The sequence below is a fragment of the Squalius cephalus genome (assembly GCF_949319135.1).
Source record: "Squalius cephalus genome assembly, chromosome: 5".
NCBI lineage: Eukaryota > Metazoa > Chordata > Actinopteri > Cypriniformes > Leuciscidae > Squalius > Squalius cephalus.
In genome coordinates, this window is record NC_137126.1 from 29,093,376 (window position 1) to 29,110,120 (window position 16,745).

At 37.3% G+C, this 16,745-nt stretch overlaps 1 protein-coding gene across 2 annotated transcripts in view; it reads left to right on the forward strand.

The window, feature by feature from the left end:
- ophn1 (oligophrenin 1) overlaps nt 1–16,745 on the forward strand; it is a 42,433-nt gene that overhangs the window by 12,679 nt on the left and 13,009 nt on the right. Inside the window, exons 7-20 of one of the 2 annotated variants that reach the window (XM_079870841.1) lie at nt 1,337–1,441; nt 2,479–2,611; nt 3,491–3,591; nt 3,674–3,765; nt 4,038–4,116; nt 4,209–4,242; nt 5,140–5,202; nt 7,134–7,208; nt 7,656–7,740; nt 7,842–7,900; nt 11,895–12,000; nt 13,184–13,343; nt 13,603–13,741; nt 16,063–16,389. In XM_079870841.1, the coding sequence (XP_079726967.1) occupies nt 1,337–1,441; nt 2,479–2,611; nt 3,491–3,591; nt 3,674–3,765; nt 4,038–4,116; nt 4,209–4,242; nt 5,140–5,202; nt 7,134–7,208; nt 7,656–7,740; nt 7,842–7,900; nt 11,895–12,000; nt 13,184–13,343; nt 13,603–13,741; nt 16,063–16,389 (1,558 nt within the window). The remainder of the gene's footprint in view (nt 1–1,336; nt 1,442–2,478; nt 2,612–3,490; nt 3,592–3,673; nt 3,766–4,037; nt 4,117–4,208; nt 4,243–5,139; nt 5,203–7,133; nt 7,209–7,655; nt 7,741–7,841; nt 7,901–11,894; nt 12,001–13,183; nt 13,344–13,602; nt 13,742–16,062; nt 16,390–16,745) is intronic. The other variant, XM_079870842.1, reaches the window with a different exon arrangement.

Genomic DNA, 16,745 nt, shown 5'->3' on the forward strand with positions numbered 1-16,745 from the left:
ATGTCTCTCAGCTATCTCTCTTTCTACAGTCTTTCTTTAAAGCTACACTGTGTAACTTTTTTAGTTGATTCTTAGCAAAAAATACTTAGTTCTTTCAAAAATATATGTGCTCATTAATGTATATTTACTTCTTTCAAGTAATAAAGTATTCTCTTAAGTTTATAATCTGCCATTGAAAATACATACGGGTAAGGGGTTCGTATGCCGGTCGCCATGTTGCCCCTCCATCTTGAAACTACATTAGCCAAAGAGGGACATGCCTGCAAATTCAAGCTTCGCCTTTTGCGTTTTTCACTCAGTGACACCGTGACGAATGCGAGGGGGAGATTACTCGCGAGCTCGCGAGTGCCGGCAGATTTGAAAGATAGTGTGGTGTGTGTGTGTGTGTGTGCGTGTGTACTCACATTTGAAAGAGAGAATTAAAACGTCAACGCGACAGACAAATCAGCAAGACCATAGTCAATATTGGAGTAACTTTTCCCAGATGGAAAGAGCTCATGAGGAGAAAAGATTTTAAAACGGACGCCGAGGTTGCCTGCTTTCTTCTCGACAGGTAATTCAGCCTGTTGTAATTCATTTGTGTAAATTCGAAGTTTTATAGTTGCTTGTCTAACCATAGCATGGTTGTGCATAACGCCAGATCGACCTCTAGTATAACTTCATCCTCGCGTCAATGGTGAAAAAGTATTGTTTACCTTGTAACATAAATCTGTGCTGCGACGGATCACAGGTAATGAATAGTTTTAAAGGCGCAATTTTTTAAGCTATATATAAAAAAGGACACTGAACGTTTTAGTTATTTTTAATTGCTTTTACTTTGTACACATTGTAACGTTAGCCTAATCTGATTATGCTGGGATAGCCGATTCCAAGGGTGACGTTTACCTCCTGACATCTGTCCTGTAGTTTTATTCATTTTAGACGTATTGTTTATTATTGTCACGAAGTGATAACTGGAAGCCATGTTAATCTTGGAATAATACGGCCACCGTAGGAGTAAAAACGCCCTCGGAATTAAGAGGAACAGAAACTAAAATTCATTGGGTAGTCATATACAATTTCACCACTAGATGGGGGTAAAAATCACACAGTGTAGCTTTAAATCTCTCTCTTGTTTGCTCTCTCCTCCCCCATCATGTGTGTATACGCCCCCTACTGCTGATTGGCCACAAGTGCATTGTGGTGCTCGGTCCGATCCAAGTTCAAAAGCGTTTCTCAGAAATTGCTTACTGCACCTTTATAACACACCAATTATATTCATACTGATACAATCAATGAATTGACTATAGCATGTTATGCTTATAGCGGTGTGTCCTTGTGTGTGTGTGATTGGCAGGTTTTAGCGTTTCTGCAGAGCATCCTAACTCTGAATAATCTCACTGTGGAGATGACACAGGACTTCCTTCCATATAAACAGGAGCTTCAGCTCAGTCTACAGAATGTGAGAGCTTTACCGATCAATAATGACTAACCTTTCATCCTGATATGATTTGTTTTTCACTCTGTACTTTAAATGATTTTTGAGTGGTCGTTTAGCAGATGCTTTTATCCAAAGTGTCTTTCACTAAATGGATTACAGTTTATTGCATTCACAGTGGTGTGAACATACAGGCTGAATAAATGATGAAGAAAATGAACAGGATTCCACTAATAATTATTCATATGGTTTATACATTAATGTTGATAAATTTGAATTATTATTATTACTATTATTGCAATATTTTAAATGTAAATTTATTTTTAAAAAATCTACTGATTTATAATTCATCTATATACACTACCATTCAAAAGTTTTGAGTCTGTACATTTTTTTTAAAACAAATGTTCATAAGCCTCTTATGTTAACCCAGTGCAGCATTTATTTGATCAAAAATATTGTGAAATATTGTTACAATTTAAAATAACTTTTTTTCTAATTTATTAGATTTTCAAATGTAATTTATTCATGTCTTACTTACTTACTTACTTCAGTGTCACATGATCCTTCAGAAATCATAGTAATATGCTGATTTGGTGCTCAAGAAGCATTTCTTATTATTGTCAATGTTGAAAACAGTTGTGCTGCTTAATAATTTTGGATTAATTTACTGAACAACGTTTCAACCCGGAGGTCGGCACGAAGACCTGTTCAATAAATGAATCCTTTGGAAGCAGCAGTGTAAGTGTGACGATTTTTGTTTACACTCGAAAGATTAAAAAAAACAGCATTTATTTGAAATAGAGATCTTTTGTAACACTATAAATGTCTTTCCTGTCACCTTTGATCAATTAAATACATCCTTTCTGAATAAAAGTACGACATACGAACTCCAAACTTTTGAACAGTAGTGTAATTAATATGAATTATAATTAAGATTTTGGAGCAAATGAAATCAACAAATCTGTTTTAATGGCTCCTGGTAATATGTATGTAATGTGACTGTATGTAATATGTACTGTTTGTGTTTTTTTGATCGGCTGCTGGTGTTGTTGTTGTAGACCCGTAACCACTTTGAGAGCACCAGAGAGGAGATGGAAGAGCTAATGAAGAGGATGAAGGGTTCGGCAAAGATCTGTATGAGACACGGCCAGCAGGCGACTATGGAGGGATACCTCTATGTGCAGGAGAAATGTGAGTTCTGCAGCACGGCATGTGTGGGATGTTGAACACTATCAGTGTTCATAAATGTGCAGGAAACAGAAAAACACTTGAGCTTTGTAGTTAAGTGGAATATAAGTATTTATATGAATTTGCTAAACATCAACAAAGGCTTATTGGTCTCGTGCATGCAGTTACATTGCATCCCTTCTGTGTTTCTTCTTGGTATCCTTTCACAAATATCGGTCATGAAATGAGGTAAAAAATTGTATGCAATTCAATCACACCATACTTTGAAAACATGCTAAGTTTCCATTATAAAGAAATTACTGTAATAGCTTTATCATTATTTTTTTTTAAATATGGGACAGTCAAAATCAAAATATTTGTCTGTGGTAATCACCAGCCTGACACATGCAGTCCATTGAACTTCAGTTAAAATATTCCTTTATTGTGAAGAAAGAGCAGCTAGTAATTCATAACACCGCTTTCTCTTTGGTCAAACGCAGCATTCTGCACTCAGATATTGTTGTATATTGACTGTTATAATGACGCTAAATTGTATTATTGATTGTTGTTGGCTCTGGTTTTCTTGTAGCTGCGCTAGAGTCATGTCTCTATGGGAGAACTCTGTGATCTTCTTACATTATAAAATAATATAAAATCAAATCAATAATTTTATGACCATTTATTTGGCAAGTAACTGTGATAAGTGGGCTAATGTACAGTCAGCCAGTCTTTAGAAAAAGGGTCATACAAGATCCCTCCATTTCACGTCTGGGTCAGTCCCTGGTCAGGATTTAATTTTGCAATATTGATTGTACATTATCTCTTACAATACTGTGTATACTATCGGATCATATCCAATCAATAATTAAAATGATACATTGCTATTTGTCTTTCTGTCTCAAGGGGCTCTTGGCGTAACCTGGATAAAGTATTACTGTAAATACTTCAAGGACAACAAGTTATTCATTATGGTGCCAATGGAACAAAAGACAGGAACGAAACAGGTGCAGAATTAGTACAGATAGGATTCTTACTTTGTGAAGTGCCAGCCCTTTTCTCTTACGTTTGTCTCTTTGTTTTTCTCAGACCACATCTCAGCTCACGCTGAAGTCCTGCATACGCCGTAAAACGGACTCCACTGATAAACGCTTTTGCTTTGACATTGAGACAATTGAAAGGTGAGGGTCATGCCTGTATTATTGACTCATTTTCAGGGCTGTTTTTTCACTTATAACAAAAGTTTTAGTAGGACCAGAGGAGGGTCAGTAAACTGGAACGCTTATATTTTTTTGTTAAAGCACTTACATAAACTCTTGTGTGAAAACATGAAGTTGCGTTCTGCAATATGCAGGCATTTGTTTGATACTGGAGAACATTCACACAAACAACAAGAGGCTTTATTTACTCCGTTGCAGTTTGTCTTAAGTATTTTTATGTTGTGTTACCATAGGTGCAGCCCTGTCCTGCTCCAGGCAATTTCTGAGGTCAACAGGAAGCAGTGGATAGAGGCCATGGATGGCAAGGAACCAGTGGGTTTAACATTATCTCTCCTCACTCCTCATTAAGAGCCTTCACTGCTGTGTATGATCATGTTTCTGATCCTTCGTGGTTTCTGTTCTAGATATATCATTCTCCCATTCAAAAGCAGGCAGAGAGTAAGTATAACTTCACTTTATCAGGGCTATTGTATATTAGTACAGATGCTTGTTATAATCAGAAAACCACTGACATTTATTTTCTGCTTAATTATAATAATTATACCACCCTAGTCCTCCACATGTCAGAAAACCTGAATGTGCTAAATGTCTCACAGGAATTGCATTTCTGATTTGAGCATTTATAAAAAGGGTTGACTGCTCCCTTGGAAAAAAGGTCACAGAAATAAAATACTGTTCAAAAGTTTAGGGTCATTAAGATTTTTATTTTCTACATTAAAAATGCATTAAATTGATCAAAGAAAAGATCAATTTACAATGTTACAAACTTGTTCACACCAAACTTTTGGACAGTAGTGTAGGTGTGTGATATCTCAAGAATATTTCAGTGATGTTTGTCAGCTACGAGATGTGGTATTCAAAGATTATTAAAATTGAAATCTTTGCTTTTCAACATTTATTTGATATACCGTGATGAAATCAGATGATAATACCGTAAAACTTTCATATGAACCATAGAACTGAATGACAGTCGTTTTATTTAAATATCTATCTACATGGGACTTCAAAGAGTATTATAGTACATCATGGTAATATAGTACCCACAAAACATGGTAATACATTGGTACTGTTTTATTGTATCCCGACTTTTTTGGTCAGTTTTTGAACAAGTATAAAATACATAACAAATTCTAAAAAGAGAAAAGTTGCAGAACACGAGAAATTCTAAAAATAGATGGAGAAAATGCTTCTTAATAGTTTCTGATACTTGCACACCTGTGCAACACCATGTATAATTACACCATAAATATTGTCCTGTAGCCACCGAGAAATGCATACAGGGATGATGAACCTTGTTTATTATATGTAATATTACTTTTTTTTTCTTTTTCTCAGTGGAACTGAATGAACTCGGCTTCAAGTTCGTCAGAAAATGCATCAACTTTGTGGAAACAAAAGGTGCCTTCACACATTAGAATATCAGTCGCTTATTTTAGTTTCTGGAATGATCTCATATTCTTGTAACATGTTTGTCACCTGTTCACCAGTGACTGACTTTGTTCCTGTTTTTGCACTTCATTGCCACCATAATTAATTAAATTAATCAGAGATGGAAAGACAAGCACAATGGCCCTCATTTATCAATCTTGCGTAGAAACGGGCGTATATATTGGCGTAAGATTATGCTTACACTCCTCTCATCGCCTGATTTATGAAGCTGTGCGTACCTTTGAAATTCTGGTGTACGCAATACCTGCCCTTGATAAATGCTGCGGCTGAAATCGATCGTCATTAGAATAACACGCCCCTATATATTCAAGTTTCCGCTCCCCCCACGCCCTCATTTTACGCCATGGACACACGGAAGACGGCAAATTAAAGAGAAACTTCTTTGAGAAAGAGAAAGCGAAACCAGAGAAGTGGAAAGAAACAAAATTGATTTCCAGATTTTTATTATTAATGACGCTTATTGTTATTTAGAAGAAGAATGTCGTTATTATTATTTGTATTATTATTATTTAAAAGAAGAAGAATGGCATTTTTATTATTTTGTCAGTCTGAATTATTTTTTTGGTCATTGAAAGCCTTTCATTACTAAACCCAGTCCGTGCATACCTGCCGGGCCTAACCCTGCCTAACCATCGTTTCAAAGAATAGTACAACGGCGAGCGCGTCGAGTATAAACGCCTCGTCAGTTTGGGGAGGTGCGCGCGCAGTCTGCGGAGACTCGCGCTGCGGAGCCAGGCGAAAGTATAAACAAGGCTTGAAACGTCAGGTAAAGCGCACAGGCTCGCAACTGAAGGAATACATATGCCTACAAATCAAATGATTTGGTAAAGTCACACAAATTAATCATTGAAGTCCATGTTGCACAAAAATAAACATTGAAGTTTATAATTACTATGTTGTTGTTTTTTTTACAGTGGGTCATAATATATCATATCTTTTAGTTTGTCAGTGCGTTTTGTGGTGTTAGGAATTGTTTTTCTGCGCATTCCCGCACTCAAAACGTGCGTACACCACCTCCTGAGCAGGTGTAGGATTTGAGCGTGCCGTACGCCAAAGTCCATATTGATAAATCTCAAAGTCACCGTGGTTTTGGGTGTACGCCAGGTGTACGCTGGAAATTTGGTGTACGCACTTTTGATAAATGAGGGCCAATGTCACTATTATGTATTGGATTCATGTCTCAAATGCAGCCAGCAGAGGGCAGCAGCACACCATTTGTGTTCACATCTGCGTCTCCAGCTATTTGAGCCAGCTGTAAATAGAAAACATACGCACTGAAACATGCAGGTTTTACCAATAATATATCATCCAAAGTAAAAGAAAAAGTGTGCAGATATAAATTAATATCAGAAGTGTCACTTTTCTCCGACATGGCAAGTCATTTGAAACCTGGCTGTGGCGTTTCCAGGCTAGAGGCTGTTACAGTATAACAGTAAAATCATGAAGCGGTAGTTCATGCTCATTATTAAGCATTATTACACTGTAAGGTTGACTGCGGGAGCACCGAGCACCAACGGTTCTGTTTGAAGTGCTGCTGATGTATGTGTTCGTCAGTCTCTAAATGTGTGCCGTTACTCAGATTTCCCTGATGCGTAAGTCCAGCCTTGTCATCAGTCACAACTTGGTGTATGTTAACAATACACTTTACAACAATACAATCCGCAAACTTTCAGTTGCATGGCTAACGAACCTAAAGCGGGCCAGTTCCACCGCTGCTGTCGTTGTTCGATAGAGCTGTACTTTTCCACTGCAAGACACTCCCCCTTTCTTTCTCTTTCATGCCAGGTTCTCCAATTTTCTCAGTCAATAAATCACGCTTTCTGTTTCTCTTTCCTCTTTTTTTTTTTTGGTTTCTCTCTTCTTCTCTTTCTTTCTGGTAGGGCTGACTCAGGAAGGGGTCTACAGGACTGTGGGCAGCAATATTCAAGTACAAAAACTTCTGAATGCCTTCTTTGGTGAGGAAATGGCCAAAAAAACATCTGCTGTGTGTGTGTGTGTGTGTGTGTGTGTGTGTGCATGTTTGTATGTCTTCCCCCGTACACACACTCTGTGTTTCTATTGAAAACCAATAAACCAAATAACACAAACACTCACAATAAAATATACAAACATGCTTTATTTCTTGTCAAGAAGCTTATGTTTTAAGTGGATAATAAATTTAATAGAGATATAAATCTGAATCCAACTTATTGTGATGTTTAATATCTGCAGTAAACTTTGTGAACTTGCACTTTTTTTTTTAACACTGAGGAAACCAAAGCACAGATATACGTCCATGAGAGCGTCCTTGAGCTGCTACAAAATCCCTGACACATACTGAAAAACAACAACCGTCTGAGGAAGGCCGTTTATCTCTCTTTCTCTCTCTCTCTCTGTCTTAATCTATCCTCCACTCTCTGCAGACCCAAAGTGTCCTGCTGAAGTAGATTTCAATTCCAGTGACATGGACATTAAGACCATCACTAGTGCTTTGAAATTCTATCTGCGGTGAGTTAAACACATTATGTGATTATCTTCCAATAAGTACTTTTTTTGGTCATTTGATTTAATGTTTGTTTGTGTACTGTACATTTACATATGTTTTTCAGGAGTCTGTGTGAACCTCTGATGACCTACAGCCTGCATAGAGAACTGATCTTAGCAGCAAGTATGACAGCAAACGCATCCAGCCAGACACACAAACCCACATTTCCATCCTTACACACAGATAGACCCACACTTTTATGTGTTTATATGTATTTTTCATCTCTTATGTGGGTCTGTCAAGTTCAATTCAAGCATAGCTCTAAAAGAGGGGAAAACACAAGTCCAAGTGCACTGTTTTCTCTTTCAGCACTGTACAAAAAAGCAATACCCCACATCAGTGATTCTCAACCATGGTTATGTGAACTACAGTGTTTCAGGGGGTACTTGGATTTAGATTACGTGGATTAAAAGATTTAGATAATGCTTTGTTAACCCTATAAAACAAGACTATACAAGTCTTATACATTTTAATAACTCTCATGAAAATACATTAACGGTCAAAAGTTTGGGGTCTAGTTTTTTTTCTTTTTTTTCTTTTTTTCTTTAGCAAGGATACATTAAATTGATCAAAACTGACTGTGAAGACATTTATAATATTACAAAAGATTTCTATTTCAATGCTGTTCTTTTGAACTTTATATTCATCAAAGTGCCCTGAAATAAAAATGATCACGGTTATCACAAAACAATATTGTTTTTTTTATTTTACCAAATAAATGCAGCCTTGGTGAGCATAAGAGACTTCTTTCAGAAACATTTCAAAAAAACGTACTGACCCCAAACTTTTGAATTGTGTATGTTTTTCCAAAAGCAATTTTAATTATATTACTCATAATTGTAAATGATATCCAGTATAAAAAGAGAAAAAATAAGCTAGGATTGAACCAAAATGTTAACTTTAGTACAATACCAGTCTCTAGTGTCTTGGTATCAACACTAATTTGATAGCCTAGAAATCTAGACGCACCCTAGCGGCAGCAAAATTTATTTTGCAGCCAGGGTAGTCTAGCAACTCTCCGTTGACTTTCGGAGCTGTAAAACCCTAAATTGGGTCAGGCCAATCACATAGTGTATAGAGTAGGCGGGGCGGGGTTAACATAATGACGACAGAGTTGTGACGGTTCCCTGCTACTTGAAAACAAAGAATGGCGGCTGCTGCTGGCGAACAGTCTTTCGAATCGGCTTTGGCCGCGACTCTGGAGGACTTGGAGTTAAGTTTTTCTTTGAGAAAAGAGCAAAGAACGGCACTTAAGTCATTCTTAAAAAAGGAAGATGTGTTCGTAGTTTTGCCGGCCAGATTCAAAAGTTGAATCTATCAACTAACGTTAGCTCCGCTGTTGGGAAAACGCTCTGGTTGGTTGAAGCGCTGTCCTATTGCGTGCAGAGGGAATCTGAAAGACAGCCGTTTATCCCGCCCCTCGGATTGAGCCGTGTCTATAGAGCTGGTAAGTCCCGCCCCTTCCGCTAACCCCACTGGACCTCTAGGTTGAAAAATCGTCAATGCAAGTGAATGTGGAATGTGGTATTTTCTGGTCCCGTTTGAATTGTGCCATGAATGTGAACATATGTTGTCTGTGAATTTTTTATAGAATTTTTCATGTTACGAGTTTGACAGTATATTGTATGATTCTTTGGCTAGCAGTTGTGGAAAAGACATAACGAGAAAGACTACATGTCGCCTATGTGACGTCACCCCATAACACATTTTCCCTCCACTTGTCGAATCACGGTGCTAATGCTGCGATAATCTATGGAGACAGATCGAGATGCCTGTGTGTTTTGTACCCAAATGTCACCATTCAAACCAAATGGGCTGTTCTTTCTTCAGATTCCCGTCTGATGTAAAAAGAGTTGTAGTCCACAAAGTGCTCTCACACAAAGTCTAACCGTATCAAACCTCTACCCGCTAAATTGTAGCATTCTTCACACTAAAAATTATATTAAAAATTCACAGACAACATATGTTCACATTCATGGCACAATTCAAACGGGACCAGAAAATAATTATTTTCTCCCATTCACTTGCATTGACGATTTTTCAACCTAGAGGTCCAGTGGGGTTAGCGGAAGGGGCGGGACTTACCAGCTCTATGGTGAGGCTTGCCAGGCTACTAAATTGATACTTCAGGTCACAAATGAACAGCTTCATGAAATTAAACCAAAGTATCAAAAAACTTTTTTTCAATCAAATAGAGAAATGTCTGGAAAACTTAGTAAACTTTGTAATTTTACTTTGCAGTAGTAATGTAAGCTATATGTCTTCCAATCACAATTTAATATAATTCTGAATTATGAACGGAAGCAAGTCACTGCAGTATTAACGAGTTCCCTACTGTTTCTATTCCACACTGAATAAAATGATGAATTTAGCCTGGGAAAACTGCACCTTATTTCTGCATTTAGACTCAAGTTGTCTGTAGTCTTACAGAAAATCAATGTCACAGTCCCAGAGTGCCTGTTGAGTGCCAGTGCTCACGCTGCTGTAGTCAAGTATGCGACTGGCCCAGTAAAAGGCATTTTCAATACTGACATTTACATGGACATATTATTAAAAGAAAATCATAAGACTTCCTTCACTGGTCTTGTGTTGACAGATCTTTTGTAATGTTTTACACTTCATGTCATTGCCCAAACTGGCCTGCACTGCCTCTACTGTACTAGTTATGTATAGTCTTTCCTTTTGTTTAAAATAATAAGCCTCTTAAGGTCATGTTTTACAGTGATTTTACAACGATGAGGGATATTATTAGGTCTAAAACCCTCTTAATCTTGGTAAAATGCATAGCAATGCAGTGGCTTATTACTTTGAAGATGACAGCCATGTGATAGAAGACACCAATGTTTAATAAATAGTTACATTTAATTAGCAATAATATTCAGAATAAGCTATTCTTGTAAGTAATATAGTTTATTAGCGTAATTGTAGATGTGGACAGTTGCCATCAATGTAGCATATTAATACACTGTAGAACGCAACTCATCCAATCAGAAATTAGAGTCAAAACCATCCTTTTTATATCCTATGTGTGTGTGTGTGTGTGTTTTTGATCTTGTGGGACATTTTTTTGGTCCCCATAAGGAAGACCGCTTATAAATCATACTAAATTATGTTTTATTTTATTTTTAATTTTTATGTAAAAATAGGGGTTAGGGGAAAGAAAATACATTTTGTACAGTATAAAAATCAATGTCTGTGGAAAGTCCCCATAAACTATGGAATCTCAACATCTGTGTATGTGCGATTCCTTTGTGTCCAAATGAGCGAGTGTGCTTCCAGCTTTAAACGCTTTCAACAAGTTGTGTTGAAAGTGCTGTATTGTAATCCTGCCCATAATAAGATTAGAAGCCATTAAAGCTGCTTTGATTATTATAGCTCGTATGCATACTTGCACTCAGATCACTCACAACTAAACAAACCCAGCAGAGCAGAGGAAAAGGCTACACCTGCTGAGGGATTAATGGCTCACTTTAATACTCTTTACTCACTTGGCCCAAGTGATCTCCCAGTCTGTTGTGTTGTAGGATTTCTTCTATTTTTATATATCAAAGACGTTGAGAGGATTCATTCAAATCTTTCAAAGATGCTACATTGTCTCTTAAAACAGCTCACACGTTCACAAGTAAACGTGTTTGCTTTGTGCTCTATAAAGTAAGCTTTGTTACGGTTCGCCACAGGCTGTGCTTTCAGATAAAGCAGTGCTTATCCCACATTTCACAATAAATGTCTACTGATCCTTTTAGGATTTTGCAAATGATCTTTGGACAAGTTGAAAGACGTTCAGCAAACTGCCGTTAAGATAACTGCAGCAAGAAAATAAGCAAACATTTCTAGAAACCACTAGCTTGCTAACAATCAAACGGCTCTATTAGTCTTAGTGTAGACAGAGAAGTGCACCGACTGTCTGCTTCGTTCTGCCTTTACGCTGCATTTTAGTTTACGTTTTTTCAGTTGTTGGGAGTCATGGCATTGAAATGCAGCATGAACCACTTTTCATGGGTGGAACTCAACACAAACTGGCACAACGATTATGTTAATGAGGCAATGTTGATTATGTTAATGTGTGTCATTCCATCTATAGTGTGTGTGTGACTTTTACCCATATTTTTTCCCTCAGAGTCTGAGAATCTTGACTATCGGTTAGGGGCAGTTCACTCGCTTGTTTACAAACTCCCAGAGCGGAACAGAGAGATGCTGGAACTGCTAATCAAACACCTGGTCAGGTAACACAGACACACGCACATGCATGCATGCGTGCACACAGACCTGCTAATGCTCTCTCACACACACACACACACACACACACACACCCAGTTTGCTCGGGTGTACCTTTATAATTATATATTTGAGTTGTGTTGTGGTTAATATGACAGGTTGTGTGTGTGTGAAATTTCTAAAGAAAAGTCACCTGATCTATAGCTCCATGCCTTATTTTGTGTGTGTGTGTGTGTGTGTGTGTGTGTGTGTGTGTAAAATATTTTGAGTAAAGCGAACAACATATTCACATAACGTAGTTTGAATTTTAAACTAAACAAGCTCATATACTAAATATAAATGAAAGTAATATTATATTAATAATGTGTACATTTAGTTAAACCTGCAAATAATTAAGTTGCAGTCAAGCGTGGATCAGCACATGATATACACAGTTTCTTTTAGTATTTCAGTTGTGTGTGTTTGTATACATACATATATATCGGTCAACAAGATCTTTTAAAATGATTTTGAAAATAAGTCTCTTATGCTTAACAGTAAGACCTGTAATTTTGTGAAATGTTATTACAGTTTAAAATAACTTTACATTTAAAATGTAATTTATTCCTGTGATGGCAAAGCTGAATTTTCAGCATCATTACCCCAGCCTTCAGTGTCACATTATCCTACAGAAAACACTCTAATATGCTGATTTGCTGCTCAAGTAACATTTCTTTTATTATTATCAATATTGAAAAGAGTTTTATATATATATGCATGCATGTATGCTGTTGAAACTCCATAAATTTCTAAAAACAAAGTGCTGAAAAACAATGACATACAATCCATACTACATCTGTCATAATTTGTTTTTGCAAATCTTCAATCTATGAATTCTGAAAAAAATCAAATAAAAATTCTGCTGTCAGCCAGCTTAAAAACAGTATCTTGGTAACAGGTTTAAATCAGCAGAATTCAAAGCAACTACCAAATAAAGTAAACCAAATGAACACACTGTATAACAAATGTATAATCTAGTAACAAAACCACTCTAGTCCAATAAGGAAAGAATTCCCAAAACATTCTCACTCTTGGCCCTGGGCTGGGGGGTTTATTATGATAGTTTTATCCAAATCAGTACAGTACTTCTCACAGGGACAATCCATTTATCCAATCCCAAAGCTCACTACATTATCTCTGTTGTTTTTCTAGTGTTTGTAGCCAAAGCAGTGAAAATCTGATGACTGTGTCAAATATGGGTGTAATATTTGGCCCCACTCTCATGAGAGCAGAGGTGGAGACAGTGGCTGCCATGTTGGATATTAAGTTTCAGAACATCGTCATGGAGATCCTTATTGAAGACTACAGCAAGGTCAGACATGCCCTTTTCCAACTGATCAGGGGACAGTTTATCTGTCTATCTATTATTATACAAGCTAAATGCTCAGACAGAAAACAGGTTTCCATTGAGAACTGCTATATTTGCACTAAAATGTTTTGAAATCAAAACAAATGCTGTGCGATTCATAATAGTAAACAATATTTTGTCACCTTTTCAGTGGCCCTGATAGTTTAATGCTGTTAAAGATGCCATATTGTTTTGTAATTACTGCCGTCTCTGATGTTCTCAGATCTTTAAGGGTCCTCCTGAAGAAACCACGCCGCCTCCTATCCCACCTCCAAGGGTGACGCCAAGGAGACGGCAGCCAATCACGATCTCAAAACGCCCACCCCGTCTCTACCCCGGCCTTCAGTCTCCAGTTTTTGAGCGTAAATAGCCTTCAACATCCTAGCCATCGTCATCATCATCATCATCATCGGCATCATCATCTCATCGTTATATAATGCTTTTTTTTTGCCTTATCAGTGAATTTATTATGAATGTGAATTATATTTGTCTTTATATTTTAGCATAGAAAGAAAACTGATTTCTTTTCTGTAGATTGGAATTTTTTTTTAAAGAAAAGATTATTATTATTTTTTTTTATAAAGATCTATATATCTCAGTTAAAACATACTATATAATGTTTCAGATTTATATCTATATATTGTGTGTTTTTTTTCTCTGGCTCAATATTTTTCTTTCAATTAATTTTTTAAAATGTTCCTATTTTGCTTTTACCTTTTTTGCTAATCCTGTTCTTGTACTGCAAGCTTAAATACAATGCACACACCTAGAAGGGACCTCAGACTAGATCTGTTTCTCCTCTCTAAATGAAGAAAATACAACCAAATCTCCCCAATCTTTCTATCACACACACTCCTTATGTGCCAGTTTAGAAGTCCCTCCATACTCTTTGTGAATTGTAAGATTAAATCTGCAGGATCTCAGGGCGTGTGTATGTGTGTCTGCCTTGATAAATGTTCGTTCTCTGACATGCTCTCCCCTCATTGTTAGCCGTGTTATGCAGTGTTTAACAACAGTCAAGCTAATAGTACACTCACTAGAGCATGACTACCTGCCCTTCTGCAGCAAGCGTGTGTGCATGCATCAGTGCCTATGGGTCTGCGAGTGTGTGCAGGATTGCGTGTGTATGCCATCGTGTGTTTCGCTACCCAGTGTGTCTGAGAGCTAATGCCTGCATGTGTTTACGAGTCTCTCTCAATCTATTTTCGATTGGCTTTTGGACCTCTTTTCCTCTAATAAGCTATTTTTATTATTAATATCTGAGCTTTTTTTCCTCTCCCTCTTGATCAAAAAGAATGTGTGCATTAATCCATTAATATGATTCTCTGGTTCATTTGTATATTCATGAGATTTGGCTTATTAAAGCATGCTGGAAATTTGCTTGGTCTGATCAGTGGAATAATTTTTGTTCCCCTTCTGTTGTATTTTTCAATCAAATCATTAATCTGAGTAGATCATAACTGCTCGTTTCCTGTTTGCTGAATTTGCTGGTGGTGGGATATGTGTGTTTGTGTGTGTGAGCGTCAAGCCACCTGTTAAGTTTCAGTGAATCTTGGATCGTGGTGGTCCGTAAACTTGGCCCTGTGTGTGTGTGTTTTTGTGGACAATACAGATACAGTCATGGAGTATTAGGACCAACCGTGAATTTTGCCAAATGCAAACCCCTGCCAAAATGCGAATGTGTTTGTGAATGAGTTTTTATGCAAATGTGTCCATGTCCAGTTTGGCTAACTCACACACAGCTGGTTGTTTTGACTGACTGATGCTGTTCACACACACACACGCACACACACAGCTGTTTTACACTTATGTCCTTGGTTCTCACATGGCCATAGCAACCTTTGTTATGAGACCAAGTTCATCTGTTCATCTGCACACTAAACTGGAGTCAAACCAGATTGTAAATCAGTTTGAGTTTCATTCATGCCTTTAATTATTTTTGTTTTATTTAAAAAAAAAAAATGTACAAGTAAAGTCTATAAAAGCACTTTCCCCTGCATAAAAATCTTTTGTGTGAAAGAACCACTGCTGTAAATGCCTGCGGTGAACAGAAATCCTTTTCATAGTTTATCTCAAATGAAAGATATGCTAAAAACAGTTAGCTTTTACCATTTCGAGGTTATAATGCTAATTCCAGACATAAGAAAATGTCATTTCTTTATAAAGAGATCGGAAGAAGAAAAAAAAAACATCAGGCTTTTCAAAGGATAGAAATCCAGCCTGACGGAGATAGATTTTGATCAGGTGGCTTGAGCTGATAACGATCAGTGTGTTTGGGTAAAACAGTTCATGGCTTCTTCAGACACTTTTTCCTTTAGTTTTAAAACTTCCACTATGTTCCGGTTGTGTTGAAGCTATTGGAATGAAATGACTCACTTTGAGTAATTTGATTTGGACTTGTTCAGTCTTTATTGGCTTGTATTTCTCGTATTGTGGAAATACAAGAGGACAGGGAGTCTGTCGAGCTGTTCTCTTTATTTGTTCATCGAAACTATCACAACCTCCCTTTTTTTTAAGCCCAAACTACAAGAACAGGAAATGTTAAGTTTTAACGACACCCTGATACAATCTCCCCTCAGGGGAATGTTCAGGGCTAAAGTGTTGCAATCGTGCCTCTGACCCACCAGACGTTTAGTAGTGCTTTATCTAAACTGCCTGCATTGACTGACTCTGTGCTTTGCAGGGCAAGAGCAAAACGGCGCCACCCACAATGATGGCGAACCTGAGGGAGACACCGGCCTCACGAGTCCGGTTCCTCATCAAAGAACAAAACTGGCACCTCCTTCCATATGCCCTCCATCCATCCCGCTCTCCTCTCCGACATCTAGGAAGCCTGTTAACCCCAGACCTGCTCTCCGGCCCTTGGATTCTGATGTTGGCAGGGTTGAAGTTAGGATACAGGATGGTCAGAGGTCAGACGCCCTGGTGACGGCCAATGGGGAATCAGGAGGGACAGTGAACCGCGCACAGTCTTTCCAAGGAAGCAGGCCACAACTCAAAAGAACAACTGGTAAACAAGACATTTAAATGATCTAACTATCCACCATCCTGTGTGACATGAATGAAGGCCAAACTCTGAGTTTAAGGATGATCCTATCAAAAATAAGAAATGCAATTCATATATACATTGACTTGAATACACGTCCTCACAATCTATATTAAATTACTATTACTATATTAAAATTCATTTTAATATTTTTGAGGGGCCCTAAAGTAAAAAAATGTCAGTGTGATACAACTGTCATGATAGCATAAAAAAGAAGTTTCATTAAAAAAGTGACTTTTTAAAAAAAAAAAACAGAAACTTATTAATTCAAAAGTTTATTCATTTGGCATAATCTTATATTTTTATTTCTTATGAATATA